Source organism: Podarcis cretensis (genome assembly GCF_951804945.1).
Source record: "Podarcis cretensis genome assembly, chromosome: 14".
NCBI classification, from domain to species: Eukaryota; Metazoa; Chordata; class Lepidosauria; order Squamata; family Lacertidae; genus Podarcis; species Podarcis cretensis.
In genome coordinates, this window is record NC_137183.1 from 50,669,556 (window position 1) to 50,689,276 (window position 19,721).

Consider the following 19,721-nt stretch of genomic DNA (forward strand, 5'->3'; position numbering starts at 1 on the left):
GATCCCAAGTAAGACCACAGCAAACAATACTTTTTTAAAAAGTTTATGAAGCTTTTCGTTGTTCCCAATAAGACTTTAAACTAAGGGTGCACTAAACTCTAAAAGCTTAGTTAGAATTTAAAATCAATCAATAAATAAATATTTGTTGCCTAATTTACAGACCCTTTGTTATATTTTTGTGGGTACAAATGAATTTCTAAGTAGAAGATACATGTGTAAAAGATGCAAAGGCATAGGCTCAATCCCTCCCAGATCACCATTTCTGATATATTTTTACATGTACATATATGCATTATCTAATTTGCAGGTTCATACAATCAGTTCTGCAGCAGGGCTAGTAGACTAACTTGAACAAAGAAGACTCCCACCCAAATGTCTCTAGGAATTTACTAGGAGTAAACCTGTAACATGCCATGAAATTTCCAGGTGGGCTCAGGTGAGTCACAATCCTTTAAGTCAATCCTTTGAGTTTCAGCACCCTAAAACTGCAATACATATGAGTAATAATGTTGCCTTACCTTGCAGGCATATTGAAAAGGTGTGAAGCATTAGAACGGTCTAAAATGATATATTATTATTACTATTATTTATTTTAGTTATAAATTGCTTCCTATGAAGCACCTCATAGTAATTTTACTTTACTACAATAAATAAAAAGTTAAAAGAATTTCAAATGGATTCAGAAATGAACTGGGATGTGGGGGGGGGGGGAGTCCACTTAGTAGGCTTATGGAAAGAAGAAAGTATTCAACAGGCACAGAAAATACATTAAAGACAGTGTCTGTCTAATATGAAACATGAAGGAGTTCCAAAAAGTAGGTGCTGTCACACTTAAAAGACTTGGTTGCAATATGGTTCAGAAAGGACCTCCTAATAATATGGTACCCGTAGGTTGCCCTCATCTAAATAATGCAGTGATATGATGTATATATAAGCAATGAAACAGTATCCTTGTCATGTCTCAAGCAAACTTTGAACACCAATGCCAGCACCTTGAACTTGGCTTGGGACCTAAGTGGCAACCAGTGCAATTATTTCAGCAAGGGCATAATATGATGCAGATCTGCTGCCCCAGAGAGCCACTGAGCTGTTGCATTTTGCCCTAGCTGCAGCTTCTGGGTCAATCTCCAGGACAGCTCCACAGGGAGTGCGTTGCAGTCTTTGAGGCCTGCTGAAGACATTCTTATTTAGGCAAGCCTACCCAAATGCTTAGAAATTTTGTAGAAGTTTCAATGCATTTTAGTCTATTTTATTGCAGTTTTAACCTTCTGTATGTTTTAAATTACAGTTGTAAATTTTTTTAGTTACAACTTTTTAAATGAAAAATATAATAATCTGGAAGTTACCAATGCATGGACAACAGTGACCAGGCTATCCTGATCCAGAAATGGCAATAATAGCTGTCTTACCAGCTGAAGCTGCTATAAGGCACTTATAGCCACCGAGGTTACCTGGAGAGATGGATCCAAAAGCACCCTGAGACAATTGTACCTGCTCCTTCAGAGAGAATACAATCCCATCCAAAGTAGGCAATTGACCAATTATCTGGACCCAGGAAGCACTCACCAATGGTGCTGATTCAGATGTTACAGAGAAATAAAATTAGGGATTACCTACCCAAATCTCTTAATGACTACTCCCAGCGGCTTCATGTAGATGTTAAATATCACTGGAGGCAAAATGGTACCTTCTGGTGTGGTGCCCCACAGCATAACTGCCAGAGGGTCAAGAGATCATTACGTAATTCTATTCACTGAATCCAACTATGACAATAAGACCAGAATAGTGCGCCAGACAGTTCAGGAGGATACGAAGGTCAATGGTATCAAAAGATGGTGACAGATCAAGAAAGTATAACAAGGTTGCAATTGTTTGTCCATCTTCCGACAGAAATGTAATTTATCAGGGCAACCAAGGCTTATTCAGTCCAATAATTAGACCTGACCCCATCTGGATTAGAACAGGTCAAGATATGAAAGCTAAGTGTTGCTGCTTCTTTTCTTATAAAGTATAAGACAACCTTTGAATTTTTGTGGGAAAGTCATAAGCATCTGTACAGTTGATGAAAAAATGATGTATTTAGCTGATTTTGCCTGGAATCTTTCCAGTATTATGAGGAGTAAAAGTTAAAACAACAGCATGCTCTCTTCTCCCACCCACAGTTATAGCTGTTTGTGGAACACTTGAAAGTCGTCAGAAGAGAGCGTGTTGGTCAACAGAGGGTAACAAGAACACAATAATTTTATAGTGAAACCAAGTTAAGTTCCAACAATATTAAAAACTCACTTATACACAACACAACTGCTATTTCTAATGCAAAGATACTACATGGTTGTGAATGAGGTAGCAAAGCTACGTCTGCAACTTGGAAGAACAGCAAAGGAAGTAGCCCATGAGAAAATCTCTGTGCAAAAAGATGCCTGAAGTTGTGGAAAGTCTGGTATGTGGGATGTCATTCAAAGTCAGCCTTTTGGCACTCAAGCAACAAAACAAGCATGCAATGACATTTGATGCCACTTGAAAGCAACACAGAAGTAGAAACATTCAGAATGTATATCAAGAGACCAGCTAAATGAAGCTGCTAGTTTTTGAACACTTATCCATGAGGATAATATATGGTTTTCACTCTGAAGCAGAACTAATTAAGGAAATTTCCCCATCTATAATAAAATCAAAGGGCACTATTTGTGGAGCCAATAAGCAGTCAACAATAGATGCCAGAGGCGATGTTCTATATAGCATCTAAGGTGACCTCTCAGAGTGTTAAAAGCCTGCAGCCAAATCAATGAAATCTGTATAAAAGGGTTATGGCCTCTGCTAACGCGGATAAACAACATCTTTTTACTGGAAGGTAAAAAGTATGCATTAATTTTGCAGTCAGGCTGACATGTTCTCCAATGCATCCACTGACTGAATATCAGCTGGTAACTTCTGTTGCCTGCTATAGTGAGAGTATTTGTGAGAGTAATAATAGGTCTAGCTTTGTCTTCAGTGTAGCAAGTATAAACTATGAAGCAACAATTTCTCCATTTCACAGTTACAGGTAGGTAGCCGTGTTGGTCTGCCGTAGTCGAAACAAAATAATTTTTAAAAAATTTTGTTTCCATTTCACAGGTATGCTAAATGGGTGCAAGACTGAGCTCTCAAGTTACAATGCCAGCAGGGTTTCAATCATATCATTTATGACCTCAGATGCATTTCAACATGGAAGATACTGGCCCTGGGATTAAGAACATATAACAATTGGCCCAGCTATCCAGTATGGTTTAATACCTGGGAATCTTCAACTAGAGATGTAAAGAATTGAACATAAGACGATGTCCATGCAAAGCAGATGCTCTGTCCCTGAACTATATATACTCTCCACTCATCTAAATTTAGACTGATTCTAAATGTGTTCCCATTTAAACAGTAATACAAGGATCAAACATACATGATAAACAGTTCAACCCTTTATTTCACACTTCACTATAGTTTCTCCTTTCCTCACCTAGGGATACAGCAATGCTAGAGGCTAAGAATAAACATCAGTCTGCTGAGCCAGCTATCCTAGGTGGCAACAGAGGAAGCTGCCAGCTCTGTTTTGTTCAGAAGAACTGAGACAGCACAGTTTCATCCTATTAGCTCTTGGGGGCTGTTCTGACTTACTACAAGCAATTCTGGTGAATTCTATAGTATTATTTGGGATGATAACATGAACCATAGTTCAGGAGTGCCAATACAATGCTTCTCAAAATTCCAGATTTTTAAACCACTGTCACATTTATGCTATCATATTTCATAGGAGTTTTTATTATCAAGACTGTAAAAAATAGCTTTTTCCTTTCCAGATCCCTTATACATTCATCTCTCTCCCCCTCTTAAAATGGATCTCCTCTTGTAAGAAATGTAGGAATAGATTTAAAAGCAGCTAGGGTTGGCATGCTTATCAACTGACCAATCAAATATTGTCACTGATCAAAAATTGACTGATATTCCAAGAATGTGAGAGTGGGCCTTATGGAACTTCTGCTATTATGATCATAGAGTTGTATACTTGGAAGGGAGACGAGCATCATCTAGTCCAACCCCTTGCAATGCAGGAATCTCAACTAAAGCATCCATGATTGATGGCCATCCAACCTCTGCTTAAAAATCTCTAAGGAAGGCGAGTCCACCACCTTCTGAAGAAGTCAATTCCACTGCTAAACATCTCTTACTGTCAGAAAGTTCTTCCTGATGTTAAGTTGGAATCTTATTTCTTGTAATTTGAAACCATTGGTTTGGGTCTACCCTCCCTAGCAGAAGAAAAAAAGCTTGCTCCATCCTCCATGTGACAGCCCATTAGATATGCAAAGATGGCTATTATATCTCATTTCAGTCTCCTTTTTACCAGGCTGAACATACCCAGTTCTTTCAACTGTTCCTCACAAGGCTTGATTTCCAGACTTTTGATCGTTTTACACCGATCCTGGCCCAACTGCACTGGCTGCCAATTAGCTTCCAGACCCAATTCAAAGTGCTGGTTTTGACCGATAAAGCCTTATGGGGTCTTCGCTGCGAGATCACATTCACCCGGTGCTATACCAGCTGCACTGTTCCCGGTGGAGTACAGGATCAGGTTTAAGGTGCTGGTTTTAACCTTTAAAGCCCTATACGGCCTAGGACCCTCGTACCTACAGGACCGCCTCTCCTGGTATGTCCCACAGAGGAACTTACGGTCTTCATAAAAAAAAATCTTGAAGATCCCAGGCCACAGAGAGGTTAGGCTGGCCTCAACTAGAGCCAGGGCCTTCTCGGCCGCGGCTCCGACCTGGTGGAACGCTCTGTCACAAGAGACCAGGGCCCTGCGGGACTTGACATCTTTCCGCAGGGCCTGCAAAACAGAGCTGTTCCACCAGGCCTTTGGTCAGGGTGCAGCCTGACCCCCCTCCTCTGGCAATCTGCACAGAATTTTGCTTATTGGTTGCCATAAATTTGATTTTAATTAATTTTTATAATGAAATGTTTTTAGAATCGTTGGATTATTTTGATTGTTGTTAGCCGCCCTGAGCCCAGCTTCGGCTGGGGAGGGCGGGATATAAATAAAATTATTTATTTTTTTTTAATTATTATTATTATTATTATTATTATTATTATTAAAAGGCTCAGGACCACAGTACCTCAAGGACAGCCTCTCCCCATATAAACTGTCCTGGACTCTGTTCATCCTCTGAGGCCCTTCTTCGTATGCCTCCTCCAAGTGAGGTCTGGAGGCCAGCAACACAGGAACAGGCCTTTTTCTGCAGTGGCTCCCCATTTATGGAATGCTCTCCCCAGGAAGGTTTGCCTGGCGCCTTCATTATATATTTTTAGGCGCCAGGCAAAAACATTCTTCTCCCAGGCTTTGGCTGATTATTCTACAACCTTTTAAATGCATATGTGGGAAGGGCAGTATATAAATTTAATAAACAAATAATAAGAAATAAATCTTGGTTGCCATTCTCTGAGTTGGAAGGGACCCCAAGGGTCATGTCGTCCAATCTCATGAGTTGGAATATAAAAAAGATATATTTACCCCTTCAGTACTCTGTATGTGTAAGCAACTGAGAGAAATAAATAACCTGCTAATTTCTATAGCACTTTATCCTTGAGCCTCCTTAGTTTCCTTACTGAATTCAGTATCTGTGCAAGACACTCCTGGGGCAGGAGAAAAGCTGACTGCCTGGCTTCCCAATCTTTGATGTTGTTTAAGCTCTTCCTGCCATGAACCCTCATATGCACAGGACATGGAACCTTTGCCCTAAAACGAAATGTCAGGACTGGCTCTCCAGTCTTGTGTCACTGTGACACACAGTAGCAAATGACCAACATGGCAGGAGGCAGAGAGCCGTCAATTTCTCTGTCTTGTAATAAGCAGTGATGCAATAGAGCAGGAATGATAACGTCATCTCCTGAGACTTTATCTGCCAATCTTCTACAAACCAAATAAATAGGCTTTTTTCAGAGATAAATGCACCAAATAAGCCAAGTATGTGTAAGGGTTAAGTTGCCACTTTTATTTTTTAGAAAACCAAAATTCTTTTATTCTGGCCAACCAACCTGAGGCAAAATAGTGGTCATGCTAGATATTAAGTAAGGGGATGAGGGGCTAAGCAAGAAAGTCTGCACTGGATAAAATATTGCTTTTGTTGTAGTCTTGTGGAGGGCATGGCTATGGGGACTGTCATGAACATAGCCTGCAATTAAGGATTTACCACTACACCATACAGTGGTACCTCTGGATGCGAACGGCATCCGTTCTGGAGCCCCATTCGCATCCTGAGTAGAAGGTAATACGCGACTGCGCGTGTTGCCACTTCCACGCATGCGCATGACTTCATTTTGAGCGTCTGCGCATGCGGCAAAACCCGGAAGTAACACACTCCATTACTTCCGGTTCGCCGTGGAGTGTAACCCAAAAATACTTAACATGAAGCTACTGCAACCCGAGGTCTGACTGTACAGTGATTTCCTGCATAAGGCAGAGCCAGAGCTACTTCTTGGTCTGAGGCTAACTTTGGGTGTGCCTATCAAGATTGACTGCTATTTGCTCCTCCTTTATCCATTAATGTTTCTATGGGCTTTTGGCTCTGAAGAGTCCAGCATGCTTCCTGGCTCCCAAAAGCAGGAATCTTGATTTTCAGCCTCCTGACTACTAAAATCTGTTAAGAAAAGAAAAGCACTCCGTCCTGCTCTAAAAATGAACTTCTGTTCAACTGAAGGAACAGTTTTATATCCTTATGCAACTTTTATGCCAATTCTAGGTTGCTTTTTCTTTCCTAAAATAAATCTTTTGGTTAAATGTCACATGTCTTATATTTAGACATTCAAAAGATTTCACATACCTTCCTATATGAGACTACTTGTTCAAACTGTAAACTAAACCCTATGATCATTTAAGGTAGATGAGAGCTGCAGACCCTGAGCAGAAATGGAAAGAACCATGACAAGTTTTGCTCATAGCTGTTTCTTAGACATCCAGAAACCCCAACATATCAATACTCGATGGCTGCTGCTAAGGGTTTAGATAGTAATGGTAAATAAAGTGTAAGATAATTCACAAGAGTAACCACTGAATGTCTGAAAGGCAGCATTCAATCACCAGTTACAATAAAATGTATTTGAAAACTTGGCAGCAAAACGCCTTTTTCTCTCAATGTCAACAATACAATGGGCTGTTTTCTGGATGCAAACCTCACTTAAGCTGGAAAATGAATATAGCTATAGCCTTTGAATTTAAGTAATTCAATTCTGACTGACTGCATCACTGTATTTTTATCTTTATTGTAGCCATCTTGAACCTTTCACTCCCTAGAGAAACGTGGGCTATAGTAGTTTTTAAATAAATAAAAACATGTATATAAAGTGACAATGTTTAACTGACGGATTTCCATGGATTTAAAAAATGAACACACTATCATGTCTAGCACAAAAAGGGAACTACATTTCTCACCCCTCTCCCTATACTTTGATCTGAGCTTGAAGAAAGAAACCAAAACTACAGCACAACATATAGATGCTGCTGCATTCTGTTGGATAATGCCCGATGAAGAATTCTTAACCTTTTGAAACCCTGCTAAATAGTACACAAAATATTGTGTTTATACCAGAAACAGTTGGAGATGCAAGCTTTTTGCCTGGGAAAACCATTTTCAAAGTAGGAGCTGTTTTCCCAGCTGTGAATATGCTTTCCTGGGAAATTTGTTCAGCCCATTACAAAAATATTCAAAGGAATGCAAAATTATTCATTCTTATCTATGCATACAAATATTTCAAACACATTTTTGTACATTTTCTTCAATTTGCTGTCATGACAGAATACTTCATTAATAGCAAAGCAAAGCAACAACAAAAAAAGTGTTGCCAATTTATGTACCAAATTAATCCATATTCCCCCATGAGTAACTTAAGTCTTGTTCACAGAAAGCAGGTTCCCTCATATAGGGTGTTCAAATGGTTCCAGGGTCTTAAGAAAGTTGAATTTACTCCTATAAACAGCCATTTAACATGGGATAAACAGCAGGTTACTAAAGATGGTGGTTTGCAACCCAAATATTCACTCAGTTCCTTTAAAGATTACCAATAAAGCAGCCCCAGCTATTCCCATTCTTTCCCCCAATGCTTCCCCCATCTGCTTCTTCCGTTTATTTGAACGAACAGGTGAGGATTCAATCCACGGAAGAAGTGGGTGGACAAAAAGAAATGCTTGATCTTAGTGAAGAATGTAAGAATACTTCAGGTATTGAATAGAATGAGTGCAATATATAAATTATGTCTACTGCAAGTATTTGCCTTTTGTTTTCCTTTTCATCAAGACTAAAGAAGGATAACATGGTTACAAGAAGAACAAAACCATATAAAACTTTTCTGCCACTGTTAACAGGATGCTCTCAAATTATTTTAATGGTTTTAAGAAGACACAGAGATATACAACACCCAAGCCACTTAGGGTTCTTAGATCACAAGCTATACATACAACCCTACAGAGCAATATCTGGGAAATATCTGATTTTCACGATATATCTCTATGGTGATATAACTCCAGCAAAATATCACGCTATCTCAATATATCACGAGATATATCTGCAGTCATGGAGGGCCTTACTAGGCCTCTGTGTGGCAGCAAAGGGTGCGCCATGCTTCCCTGCAGCAGCCAAGGGCCTTGACGAGGCTTCCTGCGGTGGTGGAGGGCCTTAAAATGTAAAGAAGTAGTAGATTTTTTAAAAACATACTGTACTAAATAAACTTCTATGTACAGTGGTACCTTGGTTCTTGAACTTAATCCATTCTGGGAGTCCATTCGAATTCCGAAACCATTCGAAAAACAAGGTGTGGCTTCTGACTGGCTGCAGGAGCTTCCTGCACTCAAGCGGAAGCCACGTCGGACATTTGGCTTCCGAAAAACGTTCGCAAACCGGAACACTTACTTCCAGGTTTGAGGCATTCAGGAGCCAATTTGTTCAGGAGCCAAGCCGTTCCAGGGACCATGGTACCACTGTAATATATTTAATATATTTTCAACTAATTTAAGAGTAGTTTAAGTGATTTACTAGTCAAGCTGCATCTGCTTCCCCACTCAGAGGTCTAAGTGGAATCTGTGCATGCATAAGCCCCATTGAGTTAAACTAAACTTACTTCTACTTTCCTGGGAGTAAGCCCCATTGAATTCAGTAGGGCTTGCTTGTGAGTAGAAACGCCTTTGCTTTCACTGCTTACCGGAAAAACACCCTCCCCATCATTCTCACATAATACCCAACCTCCCATTTCAGCATAAGGCAGCCAGCTAAACCTTCTCACCTTCATCCCCCCCCCCCCCCGCCCGCAAGTCCTCATTCCACCAATCTCTCCCTTTTTATAACGGGAGGGAGGGAGCGCAAGCAAGAAAAATGATAGTCTCCTTTAAATAAGAAAAATAACCCTTCCTTTTTTACATGGAGGAAAGCTATCTAGAGGGAACCAACAAAGATAAACACCACCAGAAAATAAAAATAAAAACTCTTCCCCCTCTTTTTTTCACCAGCAGGGGGCGAGTGTGAGGGGGGGGGAAAGAAGAGCTTTCCAGTTCTTTGTTTTGTTTTTGTTTTCAAGTGACACAAAAGGGGGAAGAGCCCCACCCATCCATATTCTTTCTTGAAATTTCATTTTCGGAAGCTGTCTTTTTTTATATTAAAAAGAAAAAAAAAAGCTTCACATCAATGACTGGAATAAAGACAGATGTAGCTGATCTCGCCACCTGAGCAGCACGCCCATGCCCAGATCCCCCATTATGTAGGCGTCTCCTGAACAGTGTCGTAGCAATTCAAACATTTTAAAAAATGAATAGTGAATACTTTCTACAAAAATATCCATTGCTCCCGCTTTCATGGGGTTCTTTGTTCTTTCTTTCCTTTGCCACTGGATCTCTGACTGTCCAGCTGTGGGGGTGGGGGGGGGGTTCCTGATGGATTATTAGCAGGCTCTGCATAATTAGCTGAGCTCTAAGTGGAAAGATACTGGTGAAGATGAAATAGTTTGCTGGTTTGTGGGAAGGCTTATCATCATTTCTTCTCTGTTAGGAGAGATAGACAAACAAGTGTTGCTAGATCTCAGAGAGGGGGACAAAAACGGAGCCTTGTGAGACTCCTCTGGGGAAGTCTTACAGAGGTGATGAGCTATTAGCCATCAACGCCCCTCAACCCTGCCAAGTAGTAGTAGTTACACAAATATGGCCAAATCCCACAAACATTTATCATAATCAATGGCATCAGGGTCTGTGTAAAGGTCAAACAATATGAACATAACACAAATTCTCCAGGTTATGGTTGTAGCCAAAGCCTCCAGCTGCTTGTATCTGACAAGGCTCCCATTAGAATTCATGTTTAGAGATAAAAGAAGTAATTATAACTCCACAAATGGACAACTTTTTATGAAAGCAACTGCCATGCTGGTGCTGCAAATCAAGACACATCTTTATGCAATGCAATTATATTTAGTAGATCAACTTCTGTTGATGAAAAATAATGCAAACCTTTTAATAACAAGCTGCAGTCAACCATCAATTTTTTTTTCTGTAATCTGAATCAATAAGGGATGAGACTGGCAGCAATTATAACTCCTACCACAACACTTAAGTGCCTCTTACTATGCTTTTTAAAAATGAGACATGGCTGATATTTCTCTACAATTGCATGAAATATTAGTTTTGTGTGAATTAGTATTTTAACTCTGTTATCAGGAACTAAGGTTACCTTTTAGTCAGAATTTGCAACTGATTAGCAAACTTTGGTTAACTTGCTTTCAACTAGTCAGTGGCAGTGCTGATGTAACAATCACAGTTCAGGCTAGCAAGGAAAAGGCAGGAGAAATTGTGCTCAAGGCGGAAGGGAACACATGGCCCCACAACCAACTCCTTATCTCTTAAGCATTGTTACAAGATCGGATCATTATTTACCTCAGCCCAATGTGGCCTCTAAAGCCATTCATACTAATGCTTAGCAAAGTACTTAAGTTGCTTGTTGCTATTTAATGTAAAAGGAAGGAAATGAATAGATGAAAAATCAATAAAGAAAGATTGCTCTGAAAGGTCAACATGTCTTACAGGCAAATGTACTAGTCTTATTTGAGCAAAATTTTTGTTGGAACAAATTTCATTAAAAGTATGGTCAACATAATATTGAACTTCTTCACTTACGAAATATTTCAGCTTGCTTTTAAACAGCTCTGCACCAAAATCAATTAGAAATTTGCATTTTACACTTTGGAGATTGGAAATGTGAGGACAGAAAAGCTGTGTAAATCACAGCTATATGCAGCAACCTAATGAATCAGTGAAACATCTTTCCCCATCAAAAATGAACCATATAGGAATGCATTTCCCAACTTTAATATTAAATAGTAATGTTGACTTTTTGCCAATCAATCAAAAACATCATTTATAGAAACCAAAGAGCAAACCTCGTTTCCTCAATGACAACCAAGAATTTCAGCTATATAACTACCATTCTCTCTAACTAATCTTATACTCTAGTTGTAATATACTGGCACTTTTCAAAACTGCTACCACTACACAGCATATAACCTTGCTGTAAACAACATGCCAATATCAAGCAACCTCTTGGCCTCTTCTGTTTAGCAAATGACACAGCCTACAGAGCTGGGAAGTAGGGGGTATATGAAGAATTTCCTCTTGTCTCAGCAGGAACATTGGGTTGGGTAGTCAGGTCCTGATAACAAGGGACAGATTGTGGAACAAAGGGCAGCATCTTAGGGCTGCTTCACATCTTACATTTTTAATGCATACACATTTTATTTTAGGTAAACAGATGTGCACTATACCATCTGATGTGTGGTAAGAGTATTCCTTCCACTTTTCCTCTCTGAGACATCACCAAATTACTTAGTGAACAAAAACAGCAAAATTTGTAGCTGAAAAGGTGAATATAAATAACTTTATTATAGACAGTGCAGAAAACACTTGAGGAGAGTCAGTCATCTTCCACCCATTTTCTTCAAGTGTGAGCTGTTCCAATAGTGTCTGGACAGCAAATGGCAACAGACTCCCAACTTCCCTCAGATTTCAAGCATGCCACATGTAAATCACTTATGAGAAATGTGGACATACATACTGTAGAACTTAAGTAACATTGCCTACATGTATATTTTACTATATGCACCCTCAACTCAGAATCTGTGTGTTGATGCAAATCCTGCACATGTGCATTTTTACACAACAGTGTCTATATATTTTTGCCCCTACACATATTTGCATCTGTGAGGATGAAGTATCACAATATATTTAGAAATTTGGCTTGATAGTAGTTACTACCTAACTACAGAACTGTGTGCACACATTTTGTAGGCTCCTAGGTACATGCTTGAGGTCAAGATATAAGATTTTTAAAGCTAGTTGGTTTTCTTTCCTTGCCTACTTTTATTAATTCAGTGCATCACAACAAGAAAACATTTATTTCCAGAACTGATAACATGCTTTGCATGGCACTTATCCCAATAAAGTTATCATTTTGCAAATATTTTCCAGTGTCAAGATGTGCATCTTCTCCTGCAAATATGAAAATATGCAAGTTCAACAAACTCATACTTGTTCACTCACCTCCAGATTCTGTTTTTTCAACTTAGGTTCATCGACCTGTTGCTCCTTTTCTGATATGAGATGCTTCATTTTTTCCTTTTTCTTTTCTGCCAAGTGATGCTTCATTTCTTCCTTTTTCTTTTCTGACTTCATGTCGGCAGCTTTTCTTTTCTTTGCCATTCTAACAAACAACTGAAATGTGCATTTTTTGTTAAAGAATCTATGTGTCATTTCATTGTACATAAAAATGCCATCAATGCTATATTTCTTGAAAATTTAGCAAGACATACAAATGTTTTTCACAAAGCTCCTGTCCTGAAAGCAAGTAAAGTGTCCTGCGTTTCCCCAGATGTTGTTGGACTATAACTCCCATCATCCCTGAGCTCTGGTCTTGCTAGCTAGGGGTGATGGGAGTTGTAGTTCAACAACGTCTGAGGACCCACAGGTTGAGAAAGGCTGGTTTAGGGGAACTCTTTCTCCATTGTCTCATCTGATGTGGAACCCTTGAGGCTGCATCATGGAAGCCCTGTGTGTTGAGCTGGGTTCTTCTAGGACAGGCATAGGCAACCTCAGCCCACCAGATGTTTTCGGACTACAATTCTCATCATCCCTGGCCACTAGTCCTGTTAGCTAGGGATCTTGGGAGTTGTAGTCCCAAAACATCTGGCGGCCCAAGGTTGCCTATGCCTGTTCTAGGGCCTAGGCCAAGTACTCAGCTCAGACTGGTCATTAGCAATACCCAAGCATCAAGTGAGTATGATAGAACACAACTAACACTCCCCTGCAACTTGGTAGTGGTGGACAAGTCATCTTTTAGTATAAAAACTACTGTTAAGTAAATAAATGTAAATTTTTGTTTTGTTTTGTTATACATAATCTCAACTATTAATAAGTGCATTACATAGTTAAATACATGGATTACCAAATTACTACCTGAACTGCATTCTTCTATCTGCATGAGCTAAATATACTATCACGTTGTATGAATATTATATTTAACTCCAGAAAAAATATATACTGGTTCTCTCAGCCTGTATCACTCAATATATGGCCATGCTGCATCCACAGTTGCAATGATCAACATCCAAGTATGTTCACTTTTTCACAGTCCTACAGGAACCACAAGAAAAAAGGGAAGAGTTGGTTCCTAGCTAAAAATACAACAGGGTGCCAAACTCCGTTTTCTAGGCTCCACCCATCTCCCCCCCCCCCTTAATGTAACTATGAAAGCCTAGTTCTGTAATTAATCTGGCAACTCTAATGGGGGTAGGATTGCATAAGAGAGCTATTAAAAATTCTCTTGGAAAAATTTGGTGGACAGACTTTACTTCCATACAACTGATTAATCGACGCATTTGAAAACAGGAATTAATTGTCCTCCAGGCAAATTGAGAGTGAGCTGGGGATTAATTTCCCCTATAATGTGGTATACAGTGCAATTGCTAGAGGCATGTAGATTAGTTTGTTGTTCCTTTGCTCCACAAGAACAGATGGCAGAGAGTAGTACTCTGAAGACAGCATACTACACTAGATAATGTGAACAAATATATAGACATTTGGGTTTTAGACAAAATATCCTCTGCCTGAATTAATTTCAAGCCTCTTACAAAAGTGTACTGTACATAAATCCTAGAAACCTATATGCAGCCTATCAGTAACAGGTGTTTTAAATCAAAAGGTATCCTACTTGATTCTAGAAACAACCTAGAACATTTCAAGGAAATGCCCTATCTGCTTTTGACTATAACGGATACTGTGATCAGTCACTTTTGCAGACAATAGGCTCCAACCTTCATTGGAAATATAATCCACCTCATGAAAATGCATATATCTTGTCAGGATACAGCATTAATTAAAAAGCAAATAATTTCTGACACAGAGAGGCAGAATAGAACATGTAATCTTTGAGACACAAGGCTGTCCCATTGTTTTTGTTGTGGCCATTTTAACATAGCTGCTCCTCGAGGTGTTTCTATTTTCTTCTGTGAAATGTTACATAGCACCCCCTCCTTCTAAAGTAGGGATGTGCATACATTAGATCTTCCAGAAGATTAGCTGTCTCAATCTGCAACATTTGATGGACTGTAGTCTGTGAAAGCTTACAGCAGTCTTTCAAGGTGACATAATACTCTTTTGTTTCTGATGCATCAAGTACAGGCTACATCTGGAAAACATTATTTTGGACACCTAAAAACAGGTTCAGCCAACCTGATCTCTAGACATTCTGGACAACTCACATCATACCTGACCACTGACTATGATGGCTGGGGATGAGAGTGGCAGTTCACATCTGGAGAGTACCACATAGACTACTCCACAAAGACTATCAGATTTATTGTAGTTTAAGCTTTCATGGATTAGGATCTATGTCACCATATGCACCTATGGCTACCCTGAGTTGGCAGGTGTTATGTGTACCATGGTTAATGTACCAAACTAAGAGAACATGGGGTACCTCTTTTGTTTTTCACGTTCAGCAAGTATTTAAACAGGCACTTAAAAGTACTGGATTTTAAACACCAGCTTAAAACACGTTTGTTCTCTCAGGCGTTCACTGTTCACTGTGTGATCCAGTAAAGTTGATTGCATATTAATTTGATGATTGACTTATAAACTTTGCTGCTAGTGGTGTAATTTAAGTGATTATTTTGTTTGCCACCCTTATTCTTTTTTTCTTTTGGCGGCTGTATAGAAATGTTTACAATTAAATAGGTCTTAAACTCTGCAAGTCCTCGGTACTCCTCAGGTGGCCTGAGTAACCAGCTCAAGAGGAGCATCTACATTACCCTGTGGTAAGAAAAAGTGAGAGTTTACAATAAATTTATTACAATATAAGCTTTCATGGGTGAAAAACAGCTTTGTCAGATGTTGGCAAGGGCAATAGGTAAAGGTAAAGGGACCCCTGACCATTAGGTCCAGTCGTGACCGACTCTGGGGTTGTGGTGCTCATCTCGCTTTACTGGCCGAGGGAGCCGGCGTACAGCTTCCGGGTCATGTGGCCAGCAGGACTAAGCCGCTTCTGGCAAACCAGAGCAGCGCACGAAAACGCCATTTACCTACCCGCCAGAGTGGTACCTATTTATCTACTTGCACTTTGACGTGCTTTCGAACTGCTAGGTTGGCAGGAGCAGGGACTGAGCAACGGGAGCTCACCCCGTCGCAGGGATTTGAACCGCCGACCTTCTGATCAGCAAGTCCTAGGCTCTGTGGTTTAACCCCCAGCGCCACCCGTCCGGGCAAGGGCAATACCTAAACGTAATTCACGCAAAACTGTACAGTGAACGTTTTTCATGTTTTTTCCTCAGTCTGGCCTACCTACGTCACGTCTGTTGTGAGGCTAAACTGGGGGGGGGGGGGTTGAGAGTCGGCGGCCAGCCACTCTCTTTCTCAGCCTGGCCTACCTGGCAGGTCTGTTGTGAGGGAAATGAAGGCGCTCGTGAGAAAAGTGAGCAGGGCAGCGAGGGGGAAGAGTCTTTCCCTCACGCAGGCACGTGTTGCGCGCCACCCCCTCGCCGGCGCCCTTCTGGTCGGGGTGGGGTAGGGACCTTCCTCTTCCCCACAGGAACCCTAAACGGCGACACCCGCCCCCGCCCCGGTCCCCTCAGAGGCGGCGGCCGCCTCCCTCTCCCGCCACCCACCTCACTCTCAAGCCCGCCTCCTCAGCTGCGGCCGCTCACGCGCTTCCTCGCGCACGTTTCAACCCAGCGCCTCAGACCGCCCCGGCGCTCCCATTGGGTGCCCGGAGGCCACGCGCTCGCTCGCATTGGACTCCCCGCATTTCAATCAAGCAGCGGAGCTAATCAAAATCTAATGCTACGGAACCCAGGCCCTCCTCCCCCTCCTCTCCGTCTCCCTCGCGCCCTGGGGGGGGGGGAAGGCGGGGCGGGGCTTTGGAGCAAAGCACGTGAAGAGGGCGCGAGCCCTGGGTTTCTCCCTTCCTATTGGGCTCAAAGGCCGTCGCTCTTTTCCTCCCGCCCCACCCGTTACCCCGCCGCCTCGTCCAGTGCGCGTGACGTCTGCGTCCGCCGTTGTACTCACGCGGTTTCCTCTCGGGCTGGTTCAGCGCACTACCACGCCGCAGGGAGATGCGCAAAACTGGGGCAGGCTCCAATTGAGACCACACCCAGGGAGAAGTAGATTATGATTGTGACTGTTTATTCAGTTTAGTAGCCGCTTTAAAAGATAAATAAATTGGGAGCCAGTGCAATTGTTTTCAGTGAAAGCATTAACTTTGTGGTATTCTGCCACAGTGATCAGTCAAGCACAGGGGTCAGCAAACTTTTTCAGCAAGGGGCCGTTCCACTGTCCCTCAGACCTTGCGGGAGGCCAGACTATATTTTGAAAATTTGAACGAATTCCTATGCCTCACAAATAACTCAGGGATGCATTTTAAATAAAAGCACACATTCTACTCATGTAAAAACACGCTGATTCCCAGACCGTCTGCGGGCCGGATTGAGAAGGCAATTGGGCCGGATCTGGCCCCCGGGGCTTAGTTTGCCTACCCATGGTCAAGCACATGGTTAAGCTATCAGTCCAGAAATGGTCATAGCTATGTGGGCACTCCTTGTAAGAGATCATCTGGCCATCTAGCAGGAAAGATGGATCCAGGAGCAGCCCCAGGTTTGCAAACCACCTCCTTCCAAAGGAGCCTGCCCAAAGCAGTGAAGGATTTAGGTATGCCTAGTGCCTAACTTGGGACGCAGGTGGCGCTGTGGGTTAAAGCCTCAGCACCTAGGACTTGCCGATCGAAAGGTCGGCGGTTCGAATCCCTGTGGCGGGGTGCGCTCCCGCTGCTCGGTCCCAGCGCCTGCCAACCTAGCAGTTCGAAAGCACCTCCGGGTGCAAGTAGATAAATAGGGACCGCTTACCAGCGGGAAGGTAAACGGCGTTTCCGTGTGCGGCTCTGGCTCGCCAGAGCAGCGATGTCACGCTGGCCACGTGACCCGGAAGTGTCTCCGGACAGCGCTGGCCCCCGGCCTCTTAAGTGAGATGGGCGCACAACCCCAGAGTCTGTCAAGACTGGCCCGTACGGGCAGGGGTACCTTTACCTTTACCTTTAGTGCCTAACTTGTTGGCTAGGCAGATTGTGGTCTCCCTCAAGCAGAGAGACAATCAAGCAGATAATAATAATAATAATAATAATAATAATAATAATATATTTATACCCTACCCTCCCCAGCCAAGGCCGGGCTCAGAGCGGCTTACAAGCAATAATAAAAACAAGTTGAATGATTACAACTTAAAAACAAAATTAAAATGCAACATTAAAATATTACAACATTAAAATAAAATGTAGCCTCAACGCAGGAGAAAGAAAGAAAAAAAGAAAGAGAGGGAGGGAGGGAATCAAATTGGCTCCAAGCCAAAGGCCAGGTGGAACAACTCTGTCTTACAGGCCCTGCGGAAAGAAATCAGATCCTGCAGGGCCCTGGTCTCATGAGGCAGAGCGTTCCACCAGGCTGGAGCCAGTGTTGAAAAGGCCCTGGCTCTGGTTGAAGCCAATCTAACTTCCTTAGGGCCCTAAGATAAAATCAATATGCTAGCCAATATTGTCTGAACTTATTTAAAGGTATAAAGCTTGCAGGTTTCTAACGTCTGCCTCTAAGACGACTCTTTTTATGGCAGTTACTAACTAGAGCAGGGGTCAGCAAACTTTTTCAGCAGGTGGCCGGTCCACTGTCCCTCAGACCACGTGGTGGGCCGGACTATATTATTTTTGGAGGGGGGCAATGAATGAATTCCTATGCCCCACAAATAACCCAGAGATGCATTTTAAATAAAAGCACACATTCTACTCATGTAAAAACACGCTGATTCTCGGACCGTCCGCAGGCCGGGTTTAAGGCGATTGGGCCGGATCCAGCCCCCGGGCCTTAGTTTGCCTACCCATGAACTAGAGCTATCAAGGTGGCTTGCAATAGATTTAAAAATACAGTAAAACAATAGTGGTGAGTGAGGTGTTGTCAGTCTATTCTTAATACTAACTAGTATTATAGAGCAGCAGGGAAAATAAGCATTTTCTGCCCTAAATGCGATTCTTCAGGTCAGGGACTAATGTGTTTTCCCTACTACATTTGAGTGAAATTGAGTGATTCTTATTTATAGGGAATGGGTACATCCCCTCTGGTAAATCATGCTCCTTCTGGGTGAGTTTATCCACCTTTGGTTCCTATTCTGCACTCGGCTCTCACCTGTGGCTCCCAGAAGCTGTCAGCCCTGTGAGGTAGGCTAGGCTAGGCTAAGAGGCAGTGACTGGCTTTCCAAGGCCACCCAGTGACTTTCATGGCTGAGTGGGGATTTGAACCCTGGTCTCCCAAGTCCTAGTCTGACACTAACCACTACACTACACCGTCTCTCAATGATTAAGAAATCATTGCGGTATTATTAGTGGGACTAGAATATGGTGACCAATACAGAGGAAGAGCCATGACTCCCTTTGGTCAACTGTCAGAGGGATCATTTCCACATTTTGCTCTCGAAAGAAATGCATCTGCTGGAATATTTACAAAATGCACAAAATTACATTCCTTCCTTTTAAAGGCAGGAATAAGACTTGGCAGTTTACACAACAAACCTCTCAGCTGTGACACCCTGTGGCTGGATCTGATATTGCATCCAAGACTTCCACAGACACCAGGTTTCTCAGGGACACTGGCTGACTTTAAAGCCATAATCTGACATTTGAAAAATTTAGGCTTCCATGTTCTTGATAACACTATTGAACTTGGGCAGCTGCTTTCACTGTACCCCTTTTGGCATGTGCTAAAAATATTGTTTAGACAAGCCAGAGCTAATGTTTAGAGAAAGCCGGTGCAAGTTTTGACGTTTTTAGTCGATTGTTATTTTTACTTTTTGAAAGTTCTAAATTGCTCATTTTTCTTATCGGTGATTTATTGTTTTATCTTTTTTGCAACTTGCTTTGAGGTTCATTTGTTCTTACAATCAAACGGGGTATAAATTTTATGAAATAAATAAAATTTCCCTCTGTAGCAAAGAGGGGGGAAATGAAGCATTTTATGGGTAGGATCGTTTTAGTACCGTATTTTTCACCCTATAGGACGCACCGTCCCATAAGGCGCACCTAGTTTTTTGGGGGGGAAATAAAGGGAAAAAATTATTTCCCTCTCAGGTGCGGGGCTGGGGTGGGCGA

At 41.8% G+C, this 19,721-nt stretch overlaps 1 protein-coding gene across 6 annotated transcripts in view; it reads right to left on the minus strand.

Annotated features, from left to right (window-relative positions):
* CHLSN (cholesin) overlaps positions 1-16,362 on the minus strand; it is a 153,147-nt gene extending 136,785 nt beyond the window's left edge. Inside the window, exons 1-2 of one of the 6 annotated variants that reach the window (XM_079954038.1) lie at positions 16,207-16,362; positions 12,590-12,749 (exon numbers count right to left, since the gene is read on the minus strand). In XM_079954038.1, the coding sequence (XP_079810164.1) occupies positions 12,590-12,748 (159 nt within the window). In that variant the 5' untranslated portion in view covers position 12,749; positions 16,207-16,362. Of the gene's footprint in view, positions 1-12,589; positions 12,761-15,883; positions 15,909-16,206 lie in introns of those variants that run through there. The other 5 variants (XM_079954043.1, XM_079954041.1, XM_079954039.1 and 2 more) reach the window with 5 other exon arrangements.
* Positions 16,363-19,721: the final 3,359 nt, after the last annotated feature.